The sequence below is a fragment of the Carlito syrichta genome, unplaced genomic scaffold (assembly GCF_000164805.1).
Source record: "Carlito syrichta isolate Samal-C Ts95f unplaced genomic scaffold, Tarsius_syrichta-2.0.1 Scaffold123307, whole genome shotgun sequence".
Classification (NCBI taxonomy): Eukaryota; Metazoa; Chordata; class Mammalia; order Primates; family Tarsiidae; genus Carlito; species Carlito syrichta.
Window position 1 is genome coordinate 362,381 of NW_007067403.1, and position 24,841 is coordinate 387,221.

The 24,841-nt window shown below is 37.1% G+C and overlaps 1 protein-coding gene across 1 annotated transcript; it reads right to left on the reverse strand.

The window, feature by feature from the left end:
* Positions 1-1,279: 1,279 nt before the first annotated feature.
* Positions 1,280-23,720, reverse strand: LOC103249671 (kelch-like protein 14). The gene is made up of 6 exons (XM_008048275.2): positions 23,582-23,720; positions 15,361-15,439; positions 8,980-9,170; positions 8,741-8,899; positions 5,475-5,632; positions 1,280-3,394 (listed from the first exon to the last, which is right to left on the reverse strand). The coding sequence occupies exons 1-6, from the start codon at positions 23,718-23,720 to the stop codon at positions 3,254-3,256; spliced, it is 867 nt and encodes a 288-aa protein (XP_008046466.1). The 3' UTR covers positions 1,280-3,253.
* Between the last annotated feature and the right edge of the window lie 1,121 nt (positions 23,721-24,841).

The following is a 24,841-nucleotide window of genomic DNA, read 5'->3' on the forward strand; positions in this document are numbered from 1 at the left end:
TGTGTGTTATTTTTTAAAAAACCATTTTGATCTAAAGAACCAAGTTTAATCAGAAGTCTGACATTTACAATAACACCCTTTGGGATATGTTCAATGGATCCTCGATACTTACCATGTTGATGATGATGGCAGTTTGTTAAATGATGTAAGTGTCAAACAGCTAGGCAAATATGAGTTTGGCTGAATAGGGGTGAACAAATGCAGACATAAATTTTAAGTCCACAGACACAGCTTAATTACTTTAAAAATCTGGTTCCTATGCATATTCTCCCAGTTTTAAGGCATAGTCTTAGAAAGAATATCTTATTTTGCCCCCTCAGTATATTTCCACTTCCTGTCCCAACTTCCTTTAAGTACTAATTATAAGACATAAAATAGAAATATACAGTCTAGTTAGGGACTTAAAGTTGGCAGTTTCTTGAGATTAGGAAAAAAGACAAATATATTTTCTTAACACCTCATAATATTTGGTCAGAACTAGAGCCTTTGGGGGCTTTCAGGGTCTTTGGAAGAAGCAACTAGCTGTTGGCTCCTGAGAAGATGGTAATGGAGGCTACCCTCAAGAGGGATCTTTTTCTGGTATAGAGGCAGGAGAAGATCCAATGGAAGGAGAAACTCCATTACTCTTGCTTTTGTAGAATGCTAGGGAGGCTCAAAAAATCCTTTAATGGTAACTTTAATAATCACTAATGATAGAAGCATTAAAGTAAATTCTTCCTAGCCTTTAAGCTTCTGAAGCTAGCTGCTAACCTAGTTTAGCTCTTTGCCTGGAAGCTGTCCAACTGCTGCCTCCAGCTACATGCCTTAGTTTCCCCTGTATTTCCCCAGTCCCTAATTGCCCTGCACAACTCCTTTGTCAGATTTTAAAAAAGAGAATAAGATGAAATACAATTATTTAGATAACTGATTTAATTGTATGATTCACTTATTCTTTAGAAAGGGTGCAGGTATTTTGAACACATATGGGGCTTATAATAATGTCTATAAATATTTAGTTATTGGACCTTGGCTAAGTTACATCTTATTTTAACACCCTTGTAATGGAAAAATCAGATCTAATGCATATGATTTTTAACTCACATTTTTCCAACAGCATTCCATAATTTTTTGCATTGTTTATACTGTATATATTTACATATGGTGAGGAAGCTAAATAAACTTGAAAAGTATATCTGCAGAGTAAAAATATTTAGGCATTTACATATTACAAACCTTCAAGCAATTTTAATGTAGAGATTTATACATATGCTATATAAGTAGGATATTAGAGACAGTTGAATTAGTACATAAAGTTTTTATTTAAAGTTTTCCCCTTCCAAGCAAGCTTCATTTACACATTCTAATACTGTACAAAATTTACATTCTCTGTGACTTATTTATTCACTTTTCACTTTCTAGTAGCTTGTCTCTTTCTGAAATACAGAAAGCTTTACTTATAGTTCTCATAAATGCTTTTATTTATTTTGGCTAGAAATAAAAAATAAAATGAAGACCAAGTCTAAGGAAAGAAAATGTTCTTATATAACCTGTAACTTTTGGAGGAAACAGTGACAGTTGACCACAAAAGCAGACCTTGTTCTCTTCATGACATCAGCTGGGATTTTCCCACAAAGCACTGTAACTTTTCTTTCTTTTTTTCTATATATTCCTATGTTTTCAAGGAAAAAGAAATGAAAATTGATTGCACTGGATATATATATTTATATATATATTTTTACAATGGATCCTTTGGATCTGAACATACAAATAAATACAAAAACAACGAAGATTGCACTTTACTGTAGAAACGGCATTGGATTCCAGGATACTCATTCATCTTAATGTGCTCAGCCATGAAAGCTTATCACCAAGGCATTTTAAATCTGTGACTTCCTCTTACTGTTTTGAGTAACACATTTGTTGAGGGACTCAATATCATCCCTGGGTGATTACAAAAATATTTTAGACTTTTATTTACTCCTAACAGTTTGTGTTCAAGCTTTGAAAAACTTGAAGATCGAATCCATGTTTCTGCCAGTTTTGTTCTTTTGGTTGGCCACACTGAGACTATGTCATGCTCTCCTGACCTTCTGCTCCTAAATTCTCCATGCTCCTAAAGACAACTAACAATTGCTCACTTAACTGAGTTCAGGCGTCTCTGGTGATAACAAAATATAATGAGTTGGGGAAATAATGAGAGTAAGTTAAGTGTCTAGAGTAACCTAAAGGTGAGGAAGAGGAGGAGTATTTTGTCAGGTGCTATAATTGACTCTGTGGCTCTTGTAAGGTCTGTGCTTTTTAAAGAGAGACACAATTAGAATTGCATTTAGATGAAATTATTCTTTCTTTCCATCTCTGATTTCCTGAAAGCAAACTCCTATTTTTCATTATGAATTAAGTTTGAGTCAGACATATCATCTAACAGAATCGCTAAAATATCATATGGCTAATTCATCAGTCCTACTTTTGAAGCAAATAACGTGTGTTCACTACTTTTGTACCACAGAAAATGAGAAAGCATATGTATCTGTTAACTGAATAGTGCCACAGTATATTTTGCTTTAATCTTTCAGATAAAATTGAGGACACAGAAATGATGATTCTGACTAGCCTAGAACCTATAGGGCAGAAAGCAATTACTACGAGAGCCAACATCTTTCTCTTCTCTGATCGCATGAGGTGCTGTAAGGGCAGAAGGTATATGAAATGAAGTTGTATAGAAACAAAAATATCCCTCTTTAATCTTATATGATTTTCAATAACATTGTTGCCAGTGGAGTCTGTGAAGTAGCCGAAGGTTAGAACTACAGAATCAAGTGGCAATTTCTTCAATGCAGTGTAAGTATTTTGGTAATTCAAATTTGGAATCATTCATGAACACAATATCCCCAAAACTTCAACATAGATCACATGCAGGTAGACTACAATGCACAATACTGATCTTAGGTCTCTCTGGGGCCAGTCTTCTGTATTTTATCTTCTCCTTTTGCAAGTTAAGATCCACGTAAGGAGTTTTTATAAAGCTGGGACAAGTTAAAACCAGTCTGAAATGAAGAGTCTGTCACCACAGAAAGTTTGGTGTGATCTGAGTTACAGACACAGTTATCTGTTCCAGAACAGGTCTCTTTCTTTTGTAGTTACTTATAAATCATCAGAAACCAAGGGTGGTTTTTGGCAGTTGTACCAATAGAATGCACTGTTCCTACTATAATGATGATGTCACCTGCCATTGCTTCTTAGAATGTGATACTGTTCATCCCAGGGTTTCCTGGTGTTATTTGTTGTATGGTACACAGGCGGGCAGGATAACTGTCGCACAGGCAGGGCCAGCCAATGGTTCTGCTACATCTCCTTCCAGTTCTGTCCAGGTTCCTTTCTCTGGACAATAACATATTGTGGATGACTTGTATGCCCCCTGCAATGGCAGAGCAAGGAGCATTCAGAGTAGGATGTTTAGAGAAGTTTGATGACAATGTTATTGACCACATTTACATTGAAAAGAAAATATCTATTCTCTGCACTTGCTAAAAAATTCCAAATCAAAGCAGTGAATTTTAAATTGTTTTAATCCAGGGGAAAATTTGAGACTGACAACATTTCAGAACTGTTTTTTGATGACTAATAATAATAGTCATAAAAATAATTTACAATATCCTAGAAGCTCAACAAATCCTTTCAAGCAATTGACCAAAAATTAAAGATATTCAACTGATTTAAGTTAAAAATGATCAAATTTACCTTAAACATTCAAATAATTGAAGTAGATTGGGTTTTACATTGTTGTCTCACTTCTCCATTTTTATTTTGGAACTGGGGAACGGCACAGCTCGTATTGAAAACCAGTTTAAAGTGAACTAGAAATGAAGGCTTGGCAACTTTTTCACACATTGATTTATTTATTTTCAAGATGCCACATGAGAAATAAAAAATGTCTTTAATCTTGTTTCATTTGTTAACTTTAGTGGCTGGTGCTTATGTAACATTATCCTACCCAAACCAAGAAAGCTTTGTTTTTATTGTAGGCAACAAACAAAAAGCCAACCAACCTAATAACCATTTTTCTGAAAGTGCACCATTTCTCCTGTTGTGTGCTTCCAAGCATATATATCCTCATACCAGCAAAGAAGCACATGGATGAATATCCAGTTATATATGTCAACACATGTTGGCCTCTATGTAACTAATAATATTTTAAAGCTCCCCAAAACCTTATGTCATAATCTTGCTTGATGCAAAATAAATAAAACTAACATTATTAAAAGACCAAATTAATCTTATAAAACTAACATAAATAAATAGGAAAACATAGAGATGGTCATTGTTTTAAAAGTGAAAAGGTAATCCACTAGACCTGATGCATCTCTTGATGTGATGTAATTTTAACTATGAAACCACTTTGTTCAGGTGTTCTTGCTAAAAAAGAACAACAAAATTAACAACAAAAAATAATAAAATAAAAACAGAAAAAAGAAAAATGCTGCACTTATTAAGCCCTTATCTCTAACTTCCAGTCTATAGAAAATATGCAGTTGGAGGACTATTTAAAAGACACACCACAAGGAAGTCATGAGCCAATTCCAGAAAGCAGGGGTTCTATATAACTGACTCTCTTTTGTCAAGAAGTCAATAGCATAGAACAAAAAAAAATGGGACACGGTAATGTTCTAGATTGTAAGAGATCTATGAGACATCATAGTGAAATATAAGAATAACTTACAGGATCTTGATATGAATATGTCAATCTGAAAGATATACTTTTTTTCCATGTCAATCAGGGAAATTTGAATATGAACTGGATATAAAAGAATTATTTTTAATTTTTAGAGGTGTGATAATGATAGTGTATTTACATAAGTTAATGATTTTTAAAAAGATACATACTGAAGCATTTAGGGTGAAATAATATGATGTCTGGGATTTGCTTCAAATTATTTTGGCCAGAATTTTCAAAAAGGGTAACAGATGAAGTAAGTGTGGCAAAATGTTGGTGGATGTTGGTGAGTGATGTGTTAATGTGGGCCCATTGTAATCTCAGTTTGAGTGCGTTTTTGGAAATTTTCCTGATAAAATTGGGGGGAAAAAGGAGAAAGCAATGGCAAATTCCATATCCTAGATAGAATTCGTGAATATTGGAGAATGAATTTCCAGTTTTCATGCCTTACTGGTCAGAAACTTCTCAGACTCTCTTATTCAACAGAACCAGAACATTTGTACAATCACTTGAGTCTGACTTTTAGTTGGAAAGCTAGAATCACAAAAACTGGGGATAGGGGAGAACTGGGGACCTATCACATCCTGGATGCAGTTGATCAGACAGCAAGTGAGTTGACAGCAACCTGGCTGATTCTGTGTCACTACCTGAAGTAACTGACAGCTTGCATGTAAGCATGCCACTCTTAAAAAGCGCATGTGTGGAGGAGAAAACATTTAGAAGGGAAACAAACAGAAAAAGCACAAGCAAAACATAGAAGGATGCAGTACATGTGGATACGTACCATACTCCAGCTGTAACCTCCCACAAGGTAAATGCTGTCATCAAGAACTGCACAGCCAGGGCCACTTCGACCCTCCAAAATGGGAGTTTGGAGAATATTCCACTGGTCACCTTTTGGGTCATAGCACTCCACAAGCATTACATCAAGGTGGGAGAAACCTAAGTGACACAGGAAAATGAAACCACGGAAGAATAAACTTGAGGGCCCCAACTTAAAGCGAGGCTTCTTTTAAAAACAGATCTAGAGCCAAGAAATAGATAATTGTGTCTTTGAAGATACAAATGCATAAATTCACTGGTAAAATTGGAAGACATGTCAGAAAGACCTAAGAGAAAACCCAGACAAAACCAGGCCCTGTGGCTTACATCTGTAATCCCAACACTTTGGGTGACTGAGTGGAAGAATTACTTGAAGCCAAGAATTTAAGACCAGCCTGGGCAACAGGGCAAGACCCCATCTCTACAGAATTTTTTTAAAAAATAGCCAGTATGGTGGAATGTGCCTGTAATCCTAGCTTCACAGGAGGCTGAGGCAGAAGGATCATTTGAGCCCAGGAGTTTGAGGTTGCAGAGAGTCATCATTGTGCCATTGCACTCCAATTTGAGTGACAGAGTGGGACCTTGTCTCAAAAATAAAAATAAAAACAAAAATAAAATAAAATCAATCATATAAACTCTGGTTGTTTTGAATTAATTCAAAGCAAGAATGTATGAGCAGATGTCACTAGTACAGGTTGATTATATGTGGGTAGATCTTATTAAAAATGGTTTATTAAAACCTTATTTTGAAATGTTTAAAATAATATTGGTTAAGGCAAGCATTTTATAGAGTGCTTACAATATGCTAGTTTTGTTTTCTGAGTACTCTGTTTCAATGAACTCAGTTAATCCTCTCTCTCATTTTGTGAGATAGCCTCTATCATTATTTTCATTTTATAGACAAGGGAGTTGAAGGATAAAGACAGCAAATGACTTGAGTAAATTTTAAGTTAGGAAGTAGCTAGGCTGAGATTTGATTCCAGGTGAACGGGCTTCAGAACTCAGACTCTCTCAGCCTAAACTCTATTCCTTTTCTCAAATATTTAACCCTCTTAAAATGTTTTCGGTAATTAAAAATACATTATTCAGCTTCTTTTGCACTTTTTACAGTTTGACTATGTTTATAAACAACTCTGATGAGTTATTTACCAAGGGTCCAGGTTTAGAGTAGGGGGCTCAGTACCTTCCACTGCAAAGTGTCTCCTCCCACTTTTGATGTGGGCCGGGGCAGTAACTAGAATGACTTAGAACTTAGAATACTGAGAACAACTTAGGTTCCTGGACTCTACTGGAAACCTGCCTTTAATTTAGGGGCTGAACAATTCCTTGTGGAAGCTTTATGAACAAATCCTTAGTGATTTAAAAAAAAATTTACTTAAATGTATGCTATGGATATTTGCTAGCTGACAATCACAGTGTGTATTCTAAATTAAGGCACATGCTGGACTGTTTAAAATAATTGAGATGAATAAAAAAGTAGAGTGATTTACATTCTTGAATAGGTAGACAGGTTATTTCAAACTATGAACTTCTTACACAAAATAAATCACATAGATGCTGGAACGATAGACCAGTGTGCTCATTGCAACTTTGTGGCGCATTCCTTTCTTTTACTATTAAGATTATTGATGATAGTTTTTGAAGCATATACATTTAGAATGGATACCTGGGAAAAATCCAGGTTATGAAGTTTTTAGAGGCATCATTTGAGAATATGTATGTTTTCTCCATGGCAATTACATATGTTACATATGTTGACTGCAATCCTCACAAAAGCCATCAAGGAAAGGATAATTATTCCTCTGTTACAGACATGAGATTGTCATGAGTAAGACCACACAACATACTAAGCACATAACTAGAATTCAAACCTAGGCTTAGTTGCAAAGTCCATTCCTTTTCCTTACCATGAAGCCTCTCTGAGCTACTTTTAATATGTGTGCTATTTCTCATTTAGTTTGTCATTATCTGAGTCCAAACATAACCTTAAATATTAGAAGATCCTAAAACATTTAGGCAATATCTTGCAAAAGAAATGAGAAGAGATAACATTTTAATGTAAAGAACTACAAAGTTAAAACATGTTGAGGTAAAATAATGGTGTATGGCTTGAGATGAAGGAACATCATTGGAGGAGATAAAGAATAAAAAGGGAAGAGTCATAGTAGTAAAGAAAATCCTCTCTCTTGGGTAGAGTACCAAGCTGAGCAGCAGATGTACACTAGGGGGTTGGCATTTCTGAACTTGACAGGATAAACATGATCTTGAAAATATCTACGTACAAAATACATCTGTGCAGTTATGTTTAGGAGTAAATATGTATTAGGAAATAAAATCTATGCCAAACCCATTAAAAAATGTATATACTGTTGTAGAATAAATGCACAACTATGCCTTATTTGCTATGCCTGGATAGCCTGTTTTCCACTGGGAGCAGTTTAAAGAATCATGGAATATTAGAGCTGAAGAAGATTTTAGAGATCAGTTAGACCAGTTTCTTCATATTCAGATGAGGAAACTGAGGCCTAAAGCAGTTCAGTAACATTCTCAATATCATAGGTCTCTTTGCTTTCCTGTCAAATTTGGTATTGTATGCATGCACATAGAGTTATATATGTGTACATAAACTATAACAAGTAGCAGTTATAAACATGTTTTAGGGGAGGAAAGGAGCCAAAACATGACTTTAAAAATGCTATGTTTTTTATTTTTAAAAAGGCAATAGAATTTGAGAATCATAGATGGTTTAATATTCAATTCTTAAAAGAAATAAATCTAAACTTAGACAACATTTTACTAAATGTTGCCTTTAAGAAAAATCACATATTAAGTTGGTGCAGTTACGACTAAAGTTCTCTGTGATTACTGCAAAAAACAATTTTCTGGAAAAAATTCATTACTACAACTTTGATGATAAGGAATAATTTATTTCACTGAATTCTTTGTTACGACAAATTGTTTGTGCTTTTCAGTTATTAATGCTCCTGTTTCTTTTTTTCTGTAGACATCATTATTCATTTCTTTAATGTGTATGGTAACTTAAAAATAATCCTATCTGCAGAAAAGCCAAAATAAATGCTTGCTCAAGGGTACTGTTAATTTACATAGAGTAGATTTTATTTGGTCAACATGTTTTTTACTTGGTTAACTATGATTATCTGAGGAGAAACCCCCTTAGCAAGAAACATGAGATGCAAATGTTAGTGTGATTAAAAAAAAAAAAAAGACCTTTCAAATGATTTCCTCCAATTGCATACAAGCGATCATTCATTACAGCCAAAGTGTGGATTGCGCGTTTTGTGTTCATATCTTGTTTTCGAGCCCAGACATCCATTACGGGGTCATAGCAATATAGCCATGGGACATATTCTCCATTATGGACACCCCCTGTGGATTAAACATATACATACAAGTCAACAAAGTGCGTTGGAATTGAACTTTGGAGCAGAAAATGGAGGATGACTTGCCTGAAATGTATATTTTCCCATTGTGCACTGCTCCTGCGTGAGCCGCCAGAGGCTGTGGCAGAGACGACACATAGCGCCATTCATTTGTTTCCAGGTTATAGCACTCCACGCTAGACAAGTAGCCGGTTTCATTCCTTCCACCAATAACGTATAAATGTTTGTCCAACCGACATGCATAGAAGCTGGCTCTCCTACAATGAAAACAAAACCCACAGTTAATCACAAAAGGAACTGACAAATGCTACTTTTTGAAATAGGATAAGGACTACCCAGTTAGTCAGGGAAAGGAGGAACATCCTGCTTCAGAAAAGGTTGCAGACCTTTAAAAACTACACATGTACCTGCTACACCTGAGACCTCCTACTGTAATCATATGCATTGCCTATTCTGGTTAACATTTTTGATATTAAAGTCATAGTAGAAGAGACATTCAGCTCTTTTTTAAAAATCTTGCTTTAATCCACTGTTCAAGTGTTCATTAATGTTTGGGATATTTGGTACCTTGTAAGGATATCATAGCTCTGTAAGACAAAGTGAAAAATGAGGTAGATAATGTAACAATAATAAATTATCTTGACATTCACTTTCTTTATGGTCCTTCAAGGGTCATTGTTCTCAATTTGTAAGAGAACTACATCATCAAAATTTTTCTTCAACTATCATTTTTTCTTTTTTCCCCCCTAATACTACTGCAAATAGAATAACTTTGGTGAACTTCATATAATGCTTACATTTTGCTCTCTACTAATCAGTTGCAAGTATTTCATCTAAGTAACTTTTTGTGTTGACTCTTACAAGGCTATTGAATATTTTTTAGTCCCTTTTCAAAAGAGGCTATTGACTATATTATCCCACTATGCCATCAAAGGTAAAAGATACAAGCTGTGTCAAAAGGACTGGGGAAAGGGAGACCAAGTCTAAGGTAGACCATAATTTAGGAGATATTGAGGGCTTCAATTTGAGTTTTAGTGGAAGGAATGAAAAGGGGTGATACAAAAGATATTTTAAAAGAAGAAGATAAGGTATAGGCAAGTAATCCTTGACTTTCTGCTTCGTTTTTTCATTGATGTTACTGGAATGATAAGCTTCACAAAGATAACATGTGATCCAATACTGAATAAGTATAATTGCTAAGTTTAGCCAAGCCCCTCACAGAACATAATTTTTATCTGATGAATTAATGATCTCTGTTAAAATTGGTGCCAAGATTTTTGTGGAATGTCAGCTGCAAGATGAGGAGTGTCTTTTAAAATATATATATATTTTTATTTTAAAGATGTGGGGTACAATTCAGGATTAAGTATACAAGTGGACATTGTACAGGTTTGGGCCTCCCTTTGGTCCGCACTTCACCTGGTTTGAGATCAGGTACCTTTATTGATCTCACCCCTACCCCGGCAGTTTCCAACTATTGCCAATCTTTTTTTTTTTTTAATTGGGTAAACCTACACGATTTAGAGATTTTCCAGGTTGTGTTTATGAAGTGCTGAAATATCTGGGAAGCAGTATAGCGTATTGATTAACGATTTAGTTTCTAGGGTCAGACTGCCTGACTATGTGACTTACTAGGTGTGCGTTCTGTTACTCAACCCCTCTCAGCCTCAGATTTCTCATCTGGAACATGGGGATGGTAATGGTACCTTCCTCACAGAGTTATCTGCGAATACATATAGGTGCTTGTTACAGTGTCCAAAATTTTGTCCATGTTTAGGAACTGTTAATATTATCTGGATAAAAAGTTAAGAAAAATTGGCCATCAAGATGTTTGCATGTAAACTCTTTCTAATAATAATTAATGATTAAATTTTTAGGTGTTTGCTTAAATGACTTACCACCATACAGAAACAGTATTTACTATAGAGGATAATGTCTTCAGGCTTTTTGACAGTCCTAAAATTATTCTTATAGCCGTTATTGATAATTTTAGAGTAACAGTTTAGCTTTTTAAAAAAAATTTTCTTGATGTTTTTGAAAGAAATATATGCCATATAGAAAGTTCAGAAAGATGATGAAGAACAAATGAAATAAGCAGGAGGAAGAAAAACAGGAAAAAAATAAAGAGAAGACAAGTTAGATTTCATAAGGTAACAACTGTTAACCTGGATCCATGTCTTTTGAGAGGTCCATGAAACACTGAAATTATAATGAAAAAAATATATATATATGTTTTTGTACATGTGTATTTTTTGGAGTAAGCTTTTAATTCGATCATCAAAGGGATCTCTGATCTAAAAACAATGAGATTTTCTGGTATGGTAAAATCTCATCTAAATATAAAATATGATTTTAGAACAGTTGTAAAATTAAGTACGTACAGATAGACCACTGCTTCCTTCCATTTGTTAAAACCAAATTTCAATTGCTCTCTCATTGAATATGGTAAGTCAGTTATTTTCTAGTGCTTTCGCCTTCTCAAGTTAAAATATTTCATTGAAAAGACTGACACAGGTCTACAAAAATCTGTCCTAAAGTAACACATATGTGTTTGCACCACGGACACAAGTGCAGCTCAGTATGCTTCTTCCATATGATTCTATGACAGGTCTTGGAGCCTTTTAAATAAAAAAAAAAAAAATTACTTATTTCATTAGCTGGCCATCTTTAAAGAATTTGAACTATGTGAGTTGTAAGGTGGTACTGATGAGGTCTATGCAGTACTAGTATAGAAGAAAAAAATGCCAATTAGTCATGACAGGTATGAAAACCTTCCACTTAATTGAGCTTAGATTGTTAAGAGTCAGAGGGAGATCTCCTTTTGATGAACTCCTTTATTCTTATCTAAATTTCAGTTTTCTCATTTTTCTGATTGGGTTCCTTCTTCACTGCAACATCAAGTTAGCCTGTCAGAACTCGATCTCCTTTTTAGCCAAGGCGTTCTTAATGTGACACTCTGTGTGTACTCCTAGCTTTATCCACACAGTGTCACTGTTAGGATCTAAATGGGAAAAACTCAGCAGGTTTCACTTCCTGACTAAAAGTGCATTTTTAATGTAGAAACTCCAGTAGTGAAGATTCCAAGTCTTTGACTTATTTCCTTGCATGTCCAAAGTGAGAGTTCCTGAAAGTCATTCTAGAAACCTGATTGACAGTGGTCTGTCAGCAACTGTGAACACCTGCCCGAGGCTATAATTTTACCATAGCAGGTCTCTCTTGGGACTGTTCCCTGTCCCTCCTCCCCCCATGAAGAGCATACCTGGTTTAGACTACTCTATTTCATGGGGAAAACAAGTTCAAGATGATTAAATATTCTTTAATGGAATCACACTGTTTCTATTTCAAATTTGTCATCTCTCCCTTCTCCAGCCTTCTCTGCTCCCACGGCTAGAGACAATTTTCAATGTTTCTAGCATAAGTTTAAAAAGACTAATAATAACTCATACAAATATACTTTGAATCCTGCTTATTTTATAGATCTTTACAAGTTCTTTCTGATCCTTAGGGTGGTCAAGTTTATATCCTAAAACATGAGACTACATTACTATGCCTTTATCCCACCCAGCTTGAATGTTTAATTTTCGTCATTGGGCAAAAAAACAACAGATTTTTCAAAATAGAATACTGTCTCTCATTGTTTGTAATACTTGTAATACTGCTACAAACAAAATATTTAAATTTGAAAACATTTTTGACTTATTAACGTCTAGCCTTTTATCTGCTTTGTGAAACAGGAGCTTTGTTGTTAATACTCCTCAAACTGCTTTTTCTTTATCTATTTTTTAGGTAGCTGAGGGTAAAAGCTCTATACAAATAACATTTAAAATGTCTATTTTTGCTGGAAAAAAATGTTAAGCTCCCAAAGCATTTCTATTGATTGAAGTTTTCAATTTTTCCTCTCCTGACTGATGAATAAAATTCTGAATCTGAGACCAAAACAATTCAGCAGCACTACGTTTAAATTTCTGTTTTTGTCTAATCATTTTTGTCAGTAAATTCATAGCTAGTAGGCATGCAATTCATGAACTGACCCATGGTTGAGTAAGACTGGAGGCCCAGTGTCCATTTCCCTGCTGAACTGGAGGGTATATTTTGTACTTTCACTATATTTCTTTGGAAACTCACTAGGTAAGATATCCTAGGAATGTGTCAGGCCAGTTCTGTAAGAGTGGATTACCCCAGATGAGTTTTCCACATGTTTCCATTATTCTCAATTGGTTTAGTGAGCATAACAATTTTCTAGCAGCTTGGTAGCAGCATGATGGAAAGGGGTAGGAGGGGAACTTCTGGTTTGATTCGTGATCTATACAATGTCAAATTTACTCAATTAAATGGTATAAGAAACTTTTCTGACCTGAAGAGTGTCTCATATATTTTAGGTTCTTTTTCTTCTTTTTTTGAAACATCAATTATTTCATGCTGGTAACTGATCATAGTTGTTATTTTGAATGGAAGCTTGGCAACAACAAAAAAATGTCACTGTAAGTTCTGGATTGTTGCCTGGGTCAACCAACCCATAGGAGAGATGGAGCTACAAGATTGACGGGGCATTTGTGAGATCTGCCTTTTCCCACTCAACTCTGTAAGGAGCTCTTTATTTGGTCTATCGAGTTGATTGTTCTAAATCTAAAAACAAAAAAACTTCTTTTACTAGGGACCTGACATGATATACCATAATGACTTAGAAAGAAACGTTAAACAGTCCATCCTGTCAACGGTGGCTGCCGGGCGCCCACAGACCATGGCAGGTCTTTTTATCAGGTCAATGAGCTGCTAAAAATTGTCTAAGTAGGACCCTGCCATGATAGGCCATAGTGCCTCAGAGGAAGTCATTATAGACTATCAAGTAAACAATACACATTTTAAAAAAATTACTAATTAGGTTTTGCAGCAATACTTCCCATCCTTAGGGGCTCTACAGTGAGATAATTGACCGCGACGTGAGTTATGCCTCCCAAGCCGAAGGCGTGAAGGTTAATTATCGTGGTGTACAGCCCCCAGCAAAGGGGACCGTGATGATGAGATGATGACATTTCAAACTTGTATTGATAGTTGTTTTTTAAATAAAACTTTTTTCAATGGTTTTGATTAAAGGGCACAATGATGATGCCGCTATAATAATAGCAACCTGGAAATAACTCCCCAGAGAGAGAAACAGAGGGCACTGGAGAAAGACACCAGGAAGCTTCTGATTCATTGAGAAGTTTGTTAAGCTATTAATTGACTTAGAATTATTTCTTGAAGTACCTTTGAACTAGCCATTCCTAAAAGTGTCTGTGGTCCTTAATGTATCATGCCTCATCATTTTCACTGTATAGCTTCTAGTCTATTAAAAGAGAGTTTTAACATATTTACTTGTATACGGAATAAAAAGTTGGATATTGAGTTTCATGAGAGCATAGAGTCATACTGTCTTGTTGCAGTAATGAACATTTTTGAAATGTACATTACTTATATACAATGAATAGTATATGAATTTTTTTTCAACTTGGAATTTATGATTAAGGATCTAACTAAATCTCAGTGGAATCTACTTAAATATTAAAAAAAGAGAGATGTTAAGGTGAGGGTCGTGTAGGAAATAGGTAAGAGAAAGAATGCTGTTGATTTCTTCTTAAGTGCTGAGGAAGAGGTAATGAGTTGCAGCTTATTGTCATGATCATATTGGAGAATTTGGTCAAGAGGATGTTATTTGAAAAAGAACTAAGTGCTTAAAATCTAGGATGTGAATTGAAATATGCATATAAAGACATAGCATTATGCCTGAGTAACAGCCAGGTGAGACAAAATATGTATAAATATAGTAGCCATCTTGTCTTTTGGTAGCTAGGAGACTTGGCTGAGATTACCATTCTGTATGCGAGAAAATGAGATGATACTTTTCAAGACTATTTTTTTAAAAGCTACCAAATGATCTGTTCTTGAAAGAATTATGGGAAGACATTTGAGCAGACAAATGTAAATGATTTGAATTAGCAAGCCAAAATTTACTATTCAAATATTAAATTTAAACAAATATTTAAATATCAAATATTGAAACACTGAAATTTTGTATTGAATAATTTAATATGTAATATTGAAATTTCTACATCAAAATGCATATCATTGCAAGGATTGTGTTTCATATTTCAATTTTAGGATTTAAATATATTATCTCCGAGAAGAGTGGTATGTAGCCAGTGGAATTTTAGCTCTGTATGCAAAATACCAATCAAAGAAGTCAAGTCACACAATGTTTTTCTTCCTACATTAGGACAAATAATTGACTTATTTGATTATTTTTCTCTATTGAATTAACAAGGCAGGTGAAATCTAAACTGGCCAGGCCAAGTTGGGTATTTTGCCTCATGTGTCTTTATTGACTGTGTTTAGCATTCCTCAACATGGAAAACCATGCTTCCTATAAAGTAGTCACAAATGTTTCAGGCATAAGAAATAAACACTTACCTTTCTTGCATGGGTGGAAGTTGAATCCAGCTATTAAATCGGGGATCATATCGGCTGACAAAATTTGTACTGTGTTTTCCTGTAAAAATACATTTGAGATGTTTAAAATGTGGATTCCATTGTTGATTTGCACGTTTCATTTTATAAGCTGTCTCTAGTCTCAGGTTTCACGCATAGATGAATCGAGTAGAGGGGATGTCTTAACACAGCCTGAGAAGTGGTCGGTCAATAGAAGAATGAATGTGCCACTTCAGATGCTTGTCTTTTTTTCCTTCTCTTTCCTTTTTCTGTTTTCGGAATGAGTTGAGGTAAAACAAAATCAACTATAATAATAAAAGCAAGTATGTTTACCAAGCTGGCTTATCACAGTGTTAGGGTAAAGAAATTCTAGAATGTTTTTGGTGTTTTAATCTTTGAAACACAATAAGTTATTGTCCATAAGTTACCAGTTCCAGAGACTACCCTGCATAATGGTATCTCTGGTTACAGCGATTAAAACATTTTTTTTCTTACATTTTCTTTCTCTTTTGAAAAAAATTTAAAGATAATTTTTAAAAGAGAAGTTTTAGGTTCACAGCAAAATTGAGAGGAAGGTACAGAGATTTCCCTTTGTGCTCCCTGTCCCTGAACATGTACTGCCTTCCGGATTATTACAGCCTCTTTCTAATGACTTAAGAACTCTAGCAGTGGTAGAATCTTCTCTTTTCCCATTGAAATAATAACAATCACTACCATAAGAGTCTGATTTGGAAGTCAGTTTCATCCTATGCATGTCATGTGAGTTCTGTGTGCGTATTTGGGGAAGCATAGTTGCTGTGATGTATACACAGGTACATTTGCAGAAATTGAAAGTCCGAGTCCTCTGAGCTGCTTAACCAGCTTATCCCCTCTGTTGAGCCTAAGGCTCACAGTTAATGCCTCCAAGGTATTAAAATGAATTTTATTTTATATATACACATTAGAACAAGAAATGGAAGTGAAAGAATGTATCACATTTTCTGTGTAGCACCTGAGATGATAACCATAAGGCTTTTGAGGCCTTAGCTCTTAAAGTCTGCCTATGTGCATATATATGTAACTAAACATTGAGATGTTGGGACCAAACTTCACCACAGGAGTAAACAGGGGTGTTTGAGAGTATGTGAACGTGTACTCATATAGGCATTTACACACAACAGAATTATTAACTGCACAAATATATATATTGAATACCTACTATGTGTCTTACATATTATCTAGACTCTGGAAATATACTGGTATATAAGAAAGACATGGTCCTTGTTTTTGTAAATGAATGGATAGATGTATAATGCAATATCAAGTAGAGATGAGTGCTATAAAGAATAAAAAAGCCAGGAGTGACAGAAGGGAGGCCAGTTGAAGTAGGGTGGCCACCTGCTTCCAGATGTCTCTCTGCATGAGTCTCTCAGGCGGGGTGGGGGGTGGGGCAGCAACTATAGAATCCCTGGACTGGTGATGAGTTAAAAAACAGCAACGATTTGGGAGTCAGGGGAGTATGAAGGCCCAGAACACAGTGTGCCTTGTGAAACGCTGTAGGATTTTTTATTTTGATATAAGAACAATAGGAAGCCACTGGAGGGTTTTGAGCAAGTGAGGACATGGCCTAATTTCCCACTCTGGCTGCTATGTGAAGAGTAGACCATGACACGGGGGAGCCCAGTGTGGAAGCAGGGGATCTGTTAGGAGGCCACTGCAATAGCCAAGGCAAGAGCTGATGGTGGCTTGAATGAAAGTGGAGGTGGTGAGATATGGTCAGGTTTGAAGTCTACTGTGCAGGCACAGCTAAATACAATTTCCTGAGGGACTGAATACTGGTATGGGAAAAAGTGAGTCACTAAGGATGGCTGCCAGGGTTTTAGTCTGAGTAACTGGGTGGAAGATCATGTAATTTGCCAAGGTTGGGAAGACCAAGGAGCAGTAGGTTGGGAGTTGGGGAGAGAAGCTATGAGCTCTGTTTTGGACTTAACCTTGAGAGAACTGTAGGATCTCAACTAGAAAGTATCTAGTAGGCCACAGGCTAAAAGAGGCCACAAGTGCAAATTTTGGAGTCATTAGTCCAGAGTTATTATTTAAAACCATGGGACTGGATGAAACCATGTAGGGAGAAGGTATAGGAAGGATGAGCCCTGGAATAGGAGAAGAAAAATCAGCAAATGAAAGGAATGGTCAGAGAAAGGAGAAAAAATATGGTATTTTGAAAGCCAATTTAAATAGTGTTTCAAAAAGAAGGGGGTGAGTAACCCAGAACTGACCGTAGGGTTTGGCAACATGGAGTTTATTGGTGGCATTGAGAAGTGTTGCTTCAATAAACCAGTGGGGATGAGAGCCTGAGTGAGGACCACTCAGGAGAGACTAAGATGCAAGAAAGTGAAGGTAAGAGGATAGGCAATGCTTCTCAGAACTTTTGCAATCAGAAGGATGTGGCATCAAGGGAAGATTTGTTTGGTTGTTTTTGAAGTTCAGAAATACTGGAAAGTCCTTGAGCAAGCAAGAGGGAATGAGAAATAGACCTTAAATTGGAGCAGAAACAATCATGGAGGAAGAGAGAATCCACAGGTTGTGATGGAAGTAAGTGAACAGATTTGGTAACAGCAAAGTGAAGAGCTTATGTTCTGATTGCTTCTATTTCATTGAACTAAGAAGCAAGGCCATCAATTGAGAGTGAGGATGGGAATTTTTGAGAAGAAGGCATTTGAAGGGGGAGAGAGAGTGAGAGAGAGAAGGAGAAAGTGTAAAATAGTTATCTTGGAGGAGGATGTTGACCATGGAAATGTAGTGGAATAGACTAGTAGCCAGCATAGCTGTGTGGCTTTCTCTGTCCATGTTTAGCTGCTCAAGGGCAGAAGAGAGGTGAAAGGGAAATGGGTTTAACCAGGACCATTACTGCTAGGCAAAGTATAATGGAAGGAGAGAGACAGAGGCCTGCAGGTGTATGCAGTAGAGTAATTATAGGATATGCCATAGAATCTAAACTCAGTAAAGAGGGAAGTAAGGATGATGGACAGTGAAAAGGTGATATTACCAGCAAAACAGTGGATGGCTGCCATAGCAGCAGGGGTATCATCTGAAGATATCCTTTTTGTTTGTTTGTTTGTTTTACTGTCCTAGAATTATTAAATTCTATTGCTGAACTAATCTAAGAAATGAACAAGTCTCAATTCCTCATTACAAAAGTGAGAAAACTACCAAAATTAATTGAGTTATGTAGTGACAAAGATTTATGGGACGTGTATTCACTTCTGATGTGCTTTTCATTGTTCCAGTGGTTTCTAACTTTATGTTTGAAGGTTCCTTTGTTAGTTTCCTAGGGAACCAGTAACAAAGTGCCACAAGCTGGGTGGCTTAAATAACATAAATTTATTGTCTCAGTTCTGGTGACCAAAAGCCCAAAACCAAGGTGTTGACAGGATGATGCTGGTCTCTCTTAAGGCACTAGGGAAGCACGTCTCTACTAGCTTCTTGTAGTCTTATTGTTCTGAAGATATCCTTTAAAACAGTGGTCCCCAGCCTTTTTTGATATCCTTTAAAGCAGTTGTCCCCATCCTTTTTGGCATCAGGAACAGGGACTGGTTTCATGGAAGACAATTTTTCCACGGACAGGGAGATGGGGAGGAGATCATCAGGCATTAGGTTGTCATAAGGTGCATGCAACCTAGATCCTTCGCATGCACAGTTCACAATAGGGTTCGAGCCTATGATCCTATGATCTGACAGCTGGCAGAGCTCTGCTTGCTGGTTACTCACACCTGCTGTGAGGCCTGGTTTCTAACAGGCCGCGGACTGTTACCAGTCCATGGCCTGGGGGTTAGGGACCCCGGCTTTAAAAGGCCTGGGGCTTTAAGGGTTTGGGAGTGACAATGAAGAGGAAAGAGAAAAGCTACTTGCCACCAATAATAAAAAGTGTGTGGGGGAAGGGGCGACACTGGTCCCCATTAGAAAGAGTGGCTGGGAAAGCAGAATTCTCAGAAGGTAGCCAGGTTTTGAGTAGAGAAGAAGGCAAAAAAAACATTCAGAGGAGAGTTTTAGGATCATAGGGATTTGTTGATGTGAGATCATGAGTTCCAGGGATCACATGGGAGAGTCTGGACTGTCAGATTAAGTGGTAAATTGAGTTTTATCTGGGAATATACAGGAAGAGATGAGTATTGGGGGTGAGGATGGCCCTGAAGACTTGGATTTCACACAGGGAGACTCCTACTCAAGAAAACATTATGTCTAGAGTTGGTTTATAAGCAAGGTTTTATGAAATTTGCAACCATTTCCCTGTAGAAAAAAAAAATCTTGTCTTTGACAGTCAAGTTCCAAGGTTAATTCCTAAATGCTGCTGGAGACTAATGATGTTCACAGGAAAGTAGAACCTACTTATCATGTAAAGAAAAGTTTCTCTGTGAAGTTTGGTTTAGAATTACTATTTGGAAGAAGAGATCTGCCTCCTGACAATGGAGCAGAGAGTGCCTTCACATGCAGAGCAGTGGTGATGGAAACTAGCAATGTTCACATCTGGTTGTAATGGCAGTGGCCTTAGCTCAGAGATGAGGTTAAGCAGGGATTCTTGTGACATGATATGAGACGAAGAAAGGGTTTCCAGAGGCAGAGCTCACGATGTGAAAGAGGAGCAAGGATGAAGGACTGGGAAGAGAAAATGAAGGAAGGCGTTCTGGAGGCAAAGAGGGGATTATGAGCCTGAGAAGGAATGAGTGGGTAGAGTGAGCGAGGTGAGATGAAATGGGGTTATGCTCTCCCCCTTGTGGCTGCTATGGAAATTCTACCAGCAGTTCGAGAGTGGTAGCCATATACAATGAGATTTTGAATTATCCTTCACCCATTCTATTTCTTCTCGTCCTTTTCATTTTCTTTCTGTTCTTCCTCCACTTTTCGTTTTATGCCGATGCTCTATCACCAGACTAGCACTTGGCTGATGTGATAAATGGGGCATGGGGTGGCAGTTTCCAGTCAACAGTAGAGAGGAAGAAAGTGGGGAGAAAAGGTAGTTCACTGTGGCAGTTGTTTTGGGAGTCAGTCATCAGTAAGTAACAAATGTAAATTGAGTCTCTGTAAGTTGGGGCAATGACAAAATGAATATATGCACATCTATTGGAATATTACAGTGTATTCCTATCACTAATGATATGATGAGAGTTAATAGGTGTTAATATTTGTGTCTGAATAGGAAAACGTATGCGTATAATCTGATTATATTTCCTTTAACTAACATATTTTCTGACTTCAAATTTTGGTCTTATAATCAAGATCATCAATAGGTAAAAATTATATTTGTGTTTGATGAGTACTAGTGTCTTACAAGCATTACTGAATTTACAATTTTGTATTTCATTCAAAAGCACAAACCTCAGTCACCATTTTCATAAGACTAAAATTTAATTTAAGAAGATTTCATCTTTGGAACCGACAAATACATCATATTTGAATCATGAATTGAAAAGTTTTATCCCTGCCAGCAAAGGTATTAAAGCATATTATGCATTGTCATAGAATTGCTATTCTCTATATGTTTTGATAGTAATTGTATGAGGCATTATAATATGATAATCTTCACAGTTTTCACAGTTTTCTAAATGGGAATGATGAAGAATTCTTTGTGAGTGAGTGGGAGACACTTTCTATCATGATCCAATAGTGCTTTAATTTCACAAAATCAATGGCAAAAGCATGACTGCTGTTACAAATCTAACCAAACACATATGTTTACATGAAAAGCAGTGTCATATAATGGTTAAAGACTAAGACTCTGGAGTCAGACAGACCTAGGCTAGAAGCAACCCAGCTTTTTGTCCCAGCAAGTTATTTAACCTCAAGTTTTGTCTCCTCATAGTAAAACTGGAGCTAGCATGGAAGAAGCTCACAGGATGGTTGTGAGGATTCAAATAATGTAGACGAGTGCTTAGTAAAGTTCCTAGCAAATAACGAGCACTCAATACTCCTACTAATACTCAAGAAGTTGGTTGACCAGATGGATGGGACATGAAGCTACATGGAAAACGTTTAAGGAATTGTGGTGGATGTTCTTGATACCCAGCCCAGATCCCCTTACCAGACTGGTACACCCCTTCCCTGAGCAGGCCACCTCAGTGCCTGCCCTCATTCCCTACCTAGGGGAAGGCTTTAGCCATTGATTGTCTGATTGACATGAGGTACAAAAGACAGTGGACCCACCCAGATCTATACTAAATGACTTCACATGCCAAAGTAGTCAGGGAACAAAACGACTCAGCTATCCATGTGGAAGCTAAAAATGGATCTTACAGAGAGAAAGAGAGAGAACTCTCAGGCCCATATTGAGACTATTAAAATATATAATTACAATTAAAATATAGTGATTAAAGTTTTACTAACATTTAATTTTGAGCTTCCTGGTGGCTAAAGCAAAGAGACACATGTGATCACATGGTTAGCATTAATAATAATATTCAAAAGCACATAATGCCTCAGTACTTTGGTATGACAAAATTTGTCATTTGCGTTTTCCTGTAGAACCCAGTGAGTGGTAATAGTGAAAGCTATCCTCACAGTAAATGCAACTGTGTGCTTGTTATAGTTTTCTCACAGAATATTCATGGAGGGCTTTAAATCCAGTTGTGTTCCTCTTAGGGGTGGGGGAAAGAAAAATCATTGTAGTCCAACAGCACAGTTTTATGGGAGTCTGAATTTGTTCAAAGATAAAGTCTTGATTCTCTAGAATAGAGGAGGAAGTCTATCTTTTAAACTCACCTTATTTCTCCAAGTTGGATGGTTACAGGTTATATATATATTTTTCAGCACAAACCTAGGGAGCAAGTTTTTCTGTGTTGCTGGTTCAGGCCTGCCTCATAGGGATGAGAGGATCACATGACCTGTGAAAACCGAGTTGTCCTACCAACACTGGTATTTTAACAGAGGCCTGTTCCACCTAGAAAACCCTGCCTTCTCTTGTAATGTTTTAGTTTTAATCTGGTCTTCAAAAAGAATGTTCTGCAGATTCTTTGCTTAGATAAACCCAGTGGCTGTGCACTGTATGTTGCTTACGCATATTTTTTACCATTCAAATCACTTGTGAGGAAGGATAAATTAAACAGTAAATGAAGAGTTTATAGTGGATTGTGTGTACGACAGGATTTGCTGGTAACGTTTCAAATCTGTTATTACCAAGGCAAGTTAGAGGAGAGACATTAAATATCACTCTTGTTCCTGTTGTAAATCTGTTTCTCACAAAGCCGAGGAACTGTCTTTCTTCTAACCCTGGAAAATGTGACACAACAAAGCTGTAGGAATTGAGAAAGACTGTCCCCCTCTCTCAAAAGAAATGTTCTTGAGGGTGGCCTGGATTGTTTTCCTTTAAGATTTTCCAGAGTGAACAGATGTAACAATTTTCTGTAATATGCCTTGGTGCAGATGCCGAAAGAGAGCATTCACAATCAAATATATGCAGTATATGTAATTTCAGCTGGATGTTCTGGGGTTTTAAAGTAAAAATGTGTACCTGCAAGCTGTTTTATGGTTTCTCAGTCATAATTATCTCTGTTACACAGAAGGCTACAACTACAACTCCTCCTTCATGTGCAAGATTTCTAAAAATATCTTGATAATTTTGCATATTCTGCAAGGCGCAGTGTTCTCCTTGTGTTTGGCTATGGAAGTGTGTTAAAATGTTTAATTTCTCTTTGCGATAAATTTATGATGTAATCACATCAATGGGGAGGGTGGTGGATAATTTGTGAAAGAAGCACTTGCAAAAGGTACAGCAACTAGAATGGATCACAAGTAAAACCTGCTGTGAAACAACTTCAGCTGAAGTTCTGTACGGCATGACCAGACATTATGCCTGTTTATTGCCATCGCATTATGATGTTGATAACATGGAAGAAAAGTGGGGGAGAGGATGGTGAGGATCCTTAACAGCTGCAGCTTGCTTCCCTCCTCTAGGGAGTTCGTGCTCATGCTTGTGGCATTCCTCAGGGGATGGGGCATCCCTGTGAAGCCAAATCCCCAGACAGTCGATGAATGAACGCTCTGCTTCACATGTCCCCAGTCAGCTCAATGATTGACCCTCCCTCCAATCGTCAGCCCAATTTCCTGACGACTTCCTTTGTTCCTATTGCACAGAAATGTATTTTCCATACTAATTACAAAACGGACCGCTGCTGATGCCCTTCGTTACACACAAACTTGTTGAGCTCCTCCAATTAAGTTGTTCAATAGTTACCATTCGGATTCCATTGGTCCTCTCCGCCCAACACGAACAAGAAGTTTTCCACCTCTACTACGCAATGGTGAGCACTGTTGTATGGCATAACTGGAATTAAGAAGAAGAGGAAGAGAAAAAGACGTATGAAATTTTCCATCTTAGGACTTGCCACCTTGGCTGACTAGTTATGCGTTTCACTCAAGTGGATACAGTGTGAGACTGAGTCCGAAGGAAAATGGATGCACAGGCAGCAGAGCGGCTCCCCACCCATCCAGGGATGCCTGCGCAGTGGCTCAGCGGTGTGTTCCCAGCAGCTTCAGACCCAACCCCTTTTGATTAATTTTACATAATGTTATTCCAAAAATTAGTCAAGAACAACCTGTCACGCTGCTTTCAATTCTTAAGTTCTGCTCACCTGCCTGATGATGGGGGTGGCTTTCTGAATGACTGACACTCCCAAAGGGTCAGGGCTGGGGGTTACTTCTTGGAAGAAGTAACCCTGAATACACTTGGAACCATTAAGATGCTCTGCTCAACTTGGTTTGCTGGCAGTCTTTCCATAAACAGACTCAGGGTGCTTGGTAGCTTTCTATTCCACAGCAATGAGCAAGCTGAATTTCCATACAGTTTTAAGTTTTTAAATTAAGGTCCTGCTGATTTAATGCCTCCTCCAAATGTATACGCTTAATTTCCTGTACAATGTCATTAGCAGCACAATCACACATTTTCTATCTATCTGCTTAGGAGCTCTTCCGTAACAGAGATGAAAACTGTCAGGAACATCACAAATATCCATTCTCCTTTCTCTCCCTCCCCCCTGCCCAAAGGTGGTGGCTGTGAGGAGGGGACATTATTTGGAGACCCACTAAAGCCAGGTTTCTCTGTACTCTCATTCGCATTTCCTTGGCGGAGACACAAAGTACCAGAATAGAATGCTCCTGTCACCTTTTGTGCTGTGCAGTGTTAGTTTCTGCTATTAGACTCTCATACGCTAAATGTAAACGTATACAGCGTTAGTTATCATACCACATGCAGTAGTTTGGGCCCAGTTGACACTAGTAGGAAAAATGATGTCCTTGTTCAGCTCATCATATGGGCACCTTAAATCTAGGAGAGGACAAATGGGGAGGTGATGTGCATGTTCAGGCAGGCAACTTATTGCTTGACACGGATCAACAGAGCACTTAAGAAACCAGTGCAGTGAGAAATCAATATGAGTCAGGGCCAACTCTTACTTTGTGCTCTTTTGCCAATGCAGAGTGAGTGGGGGCGGGAGGG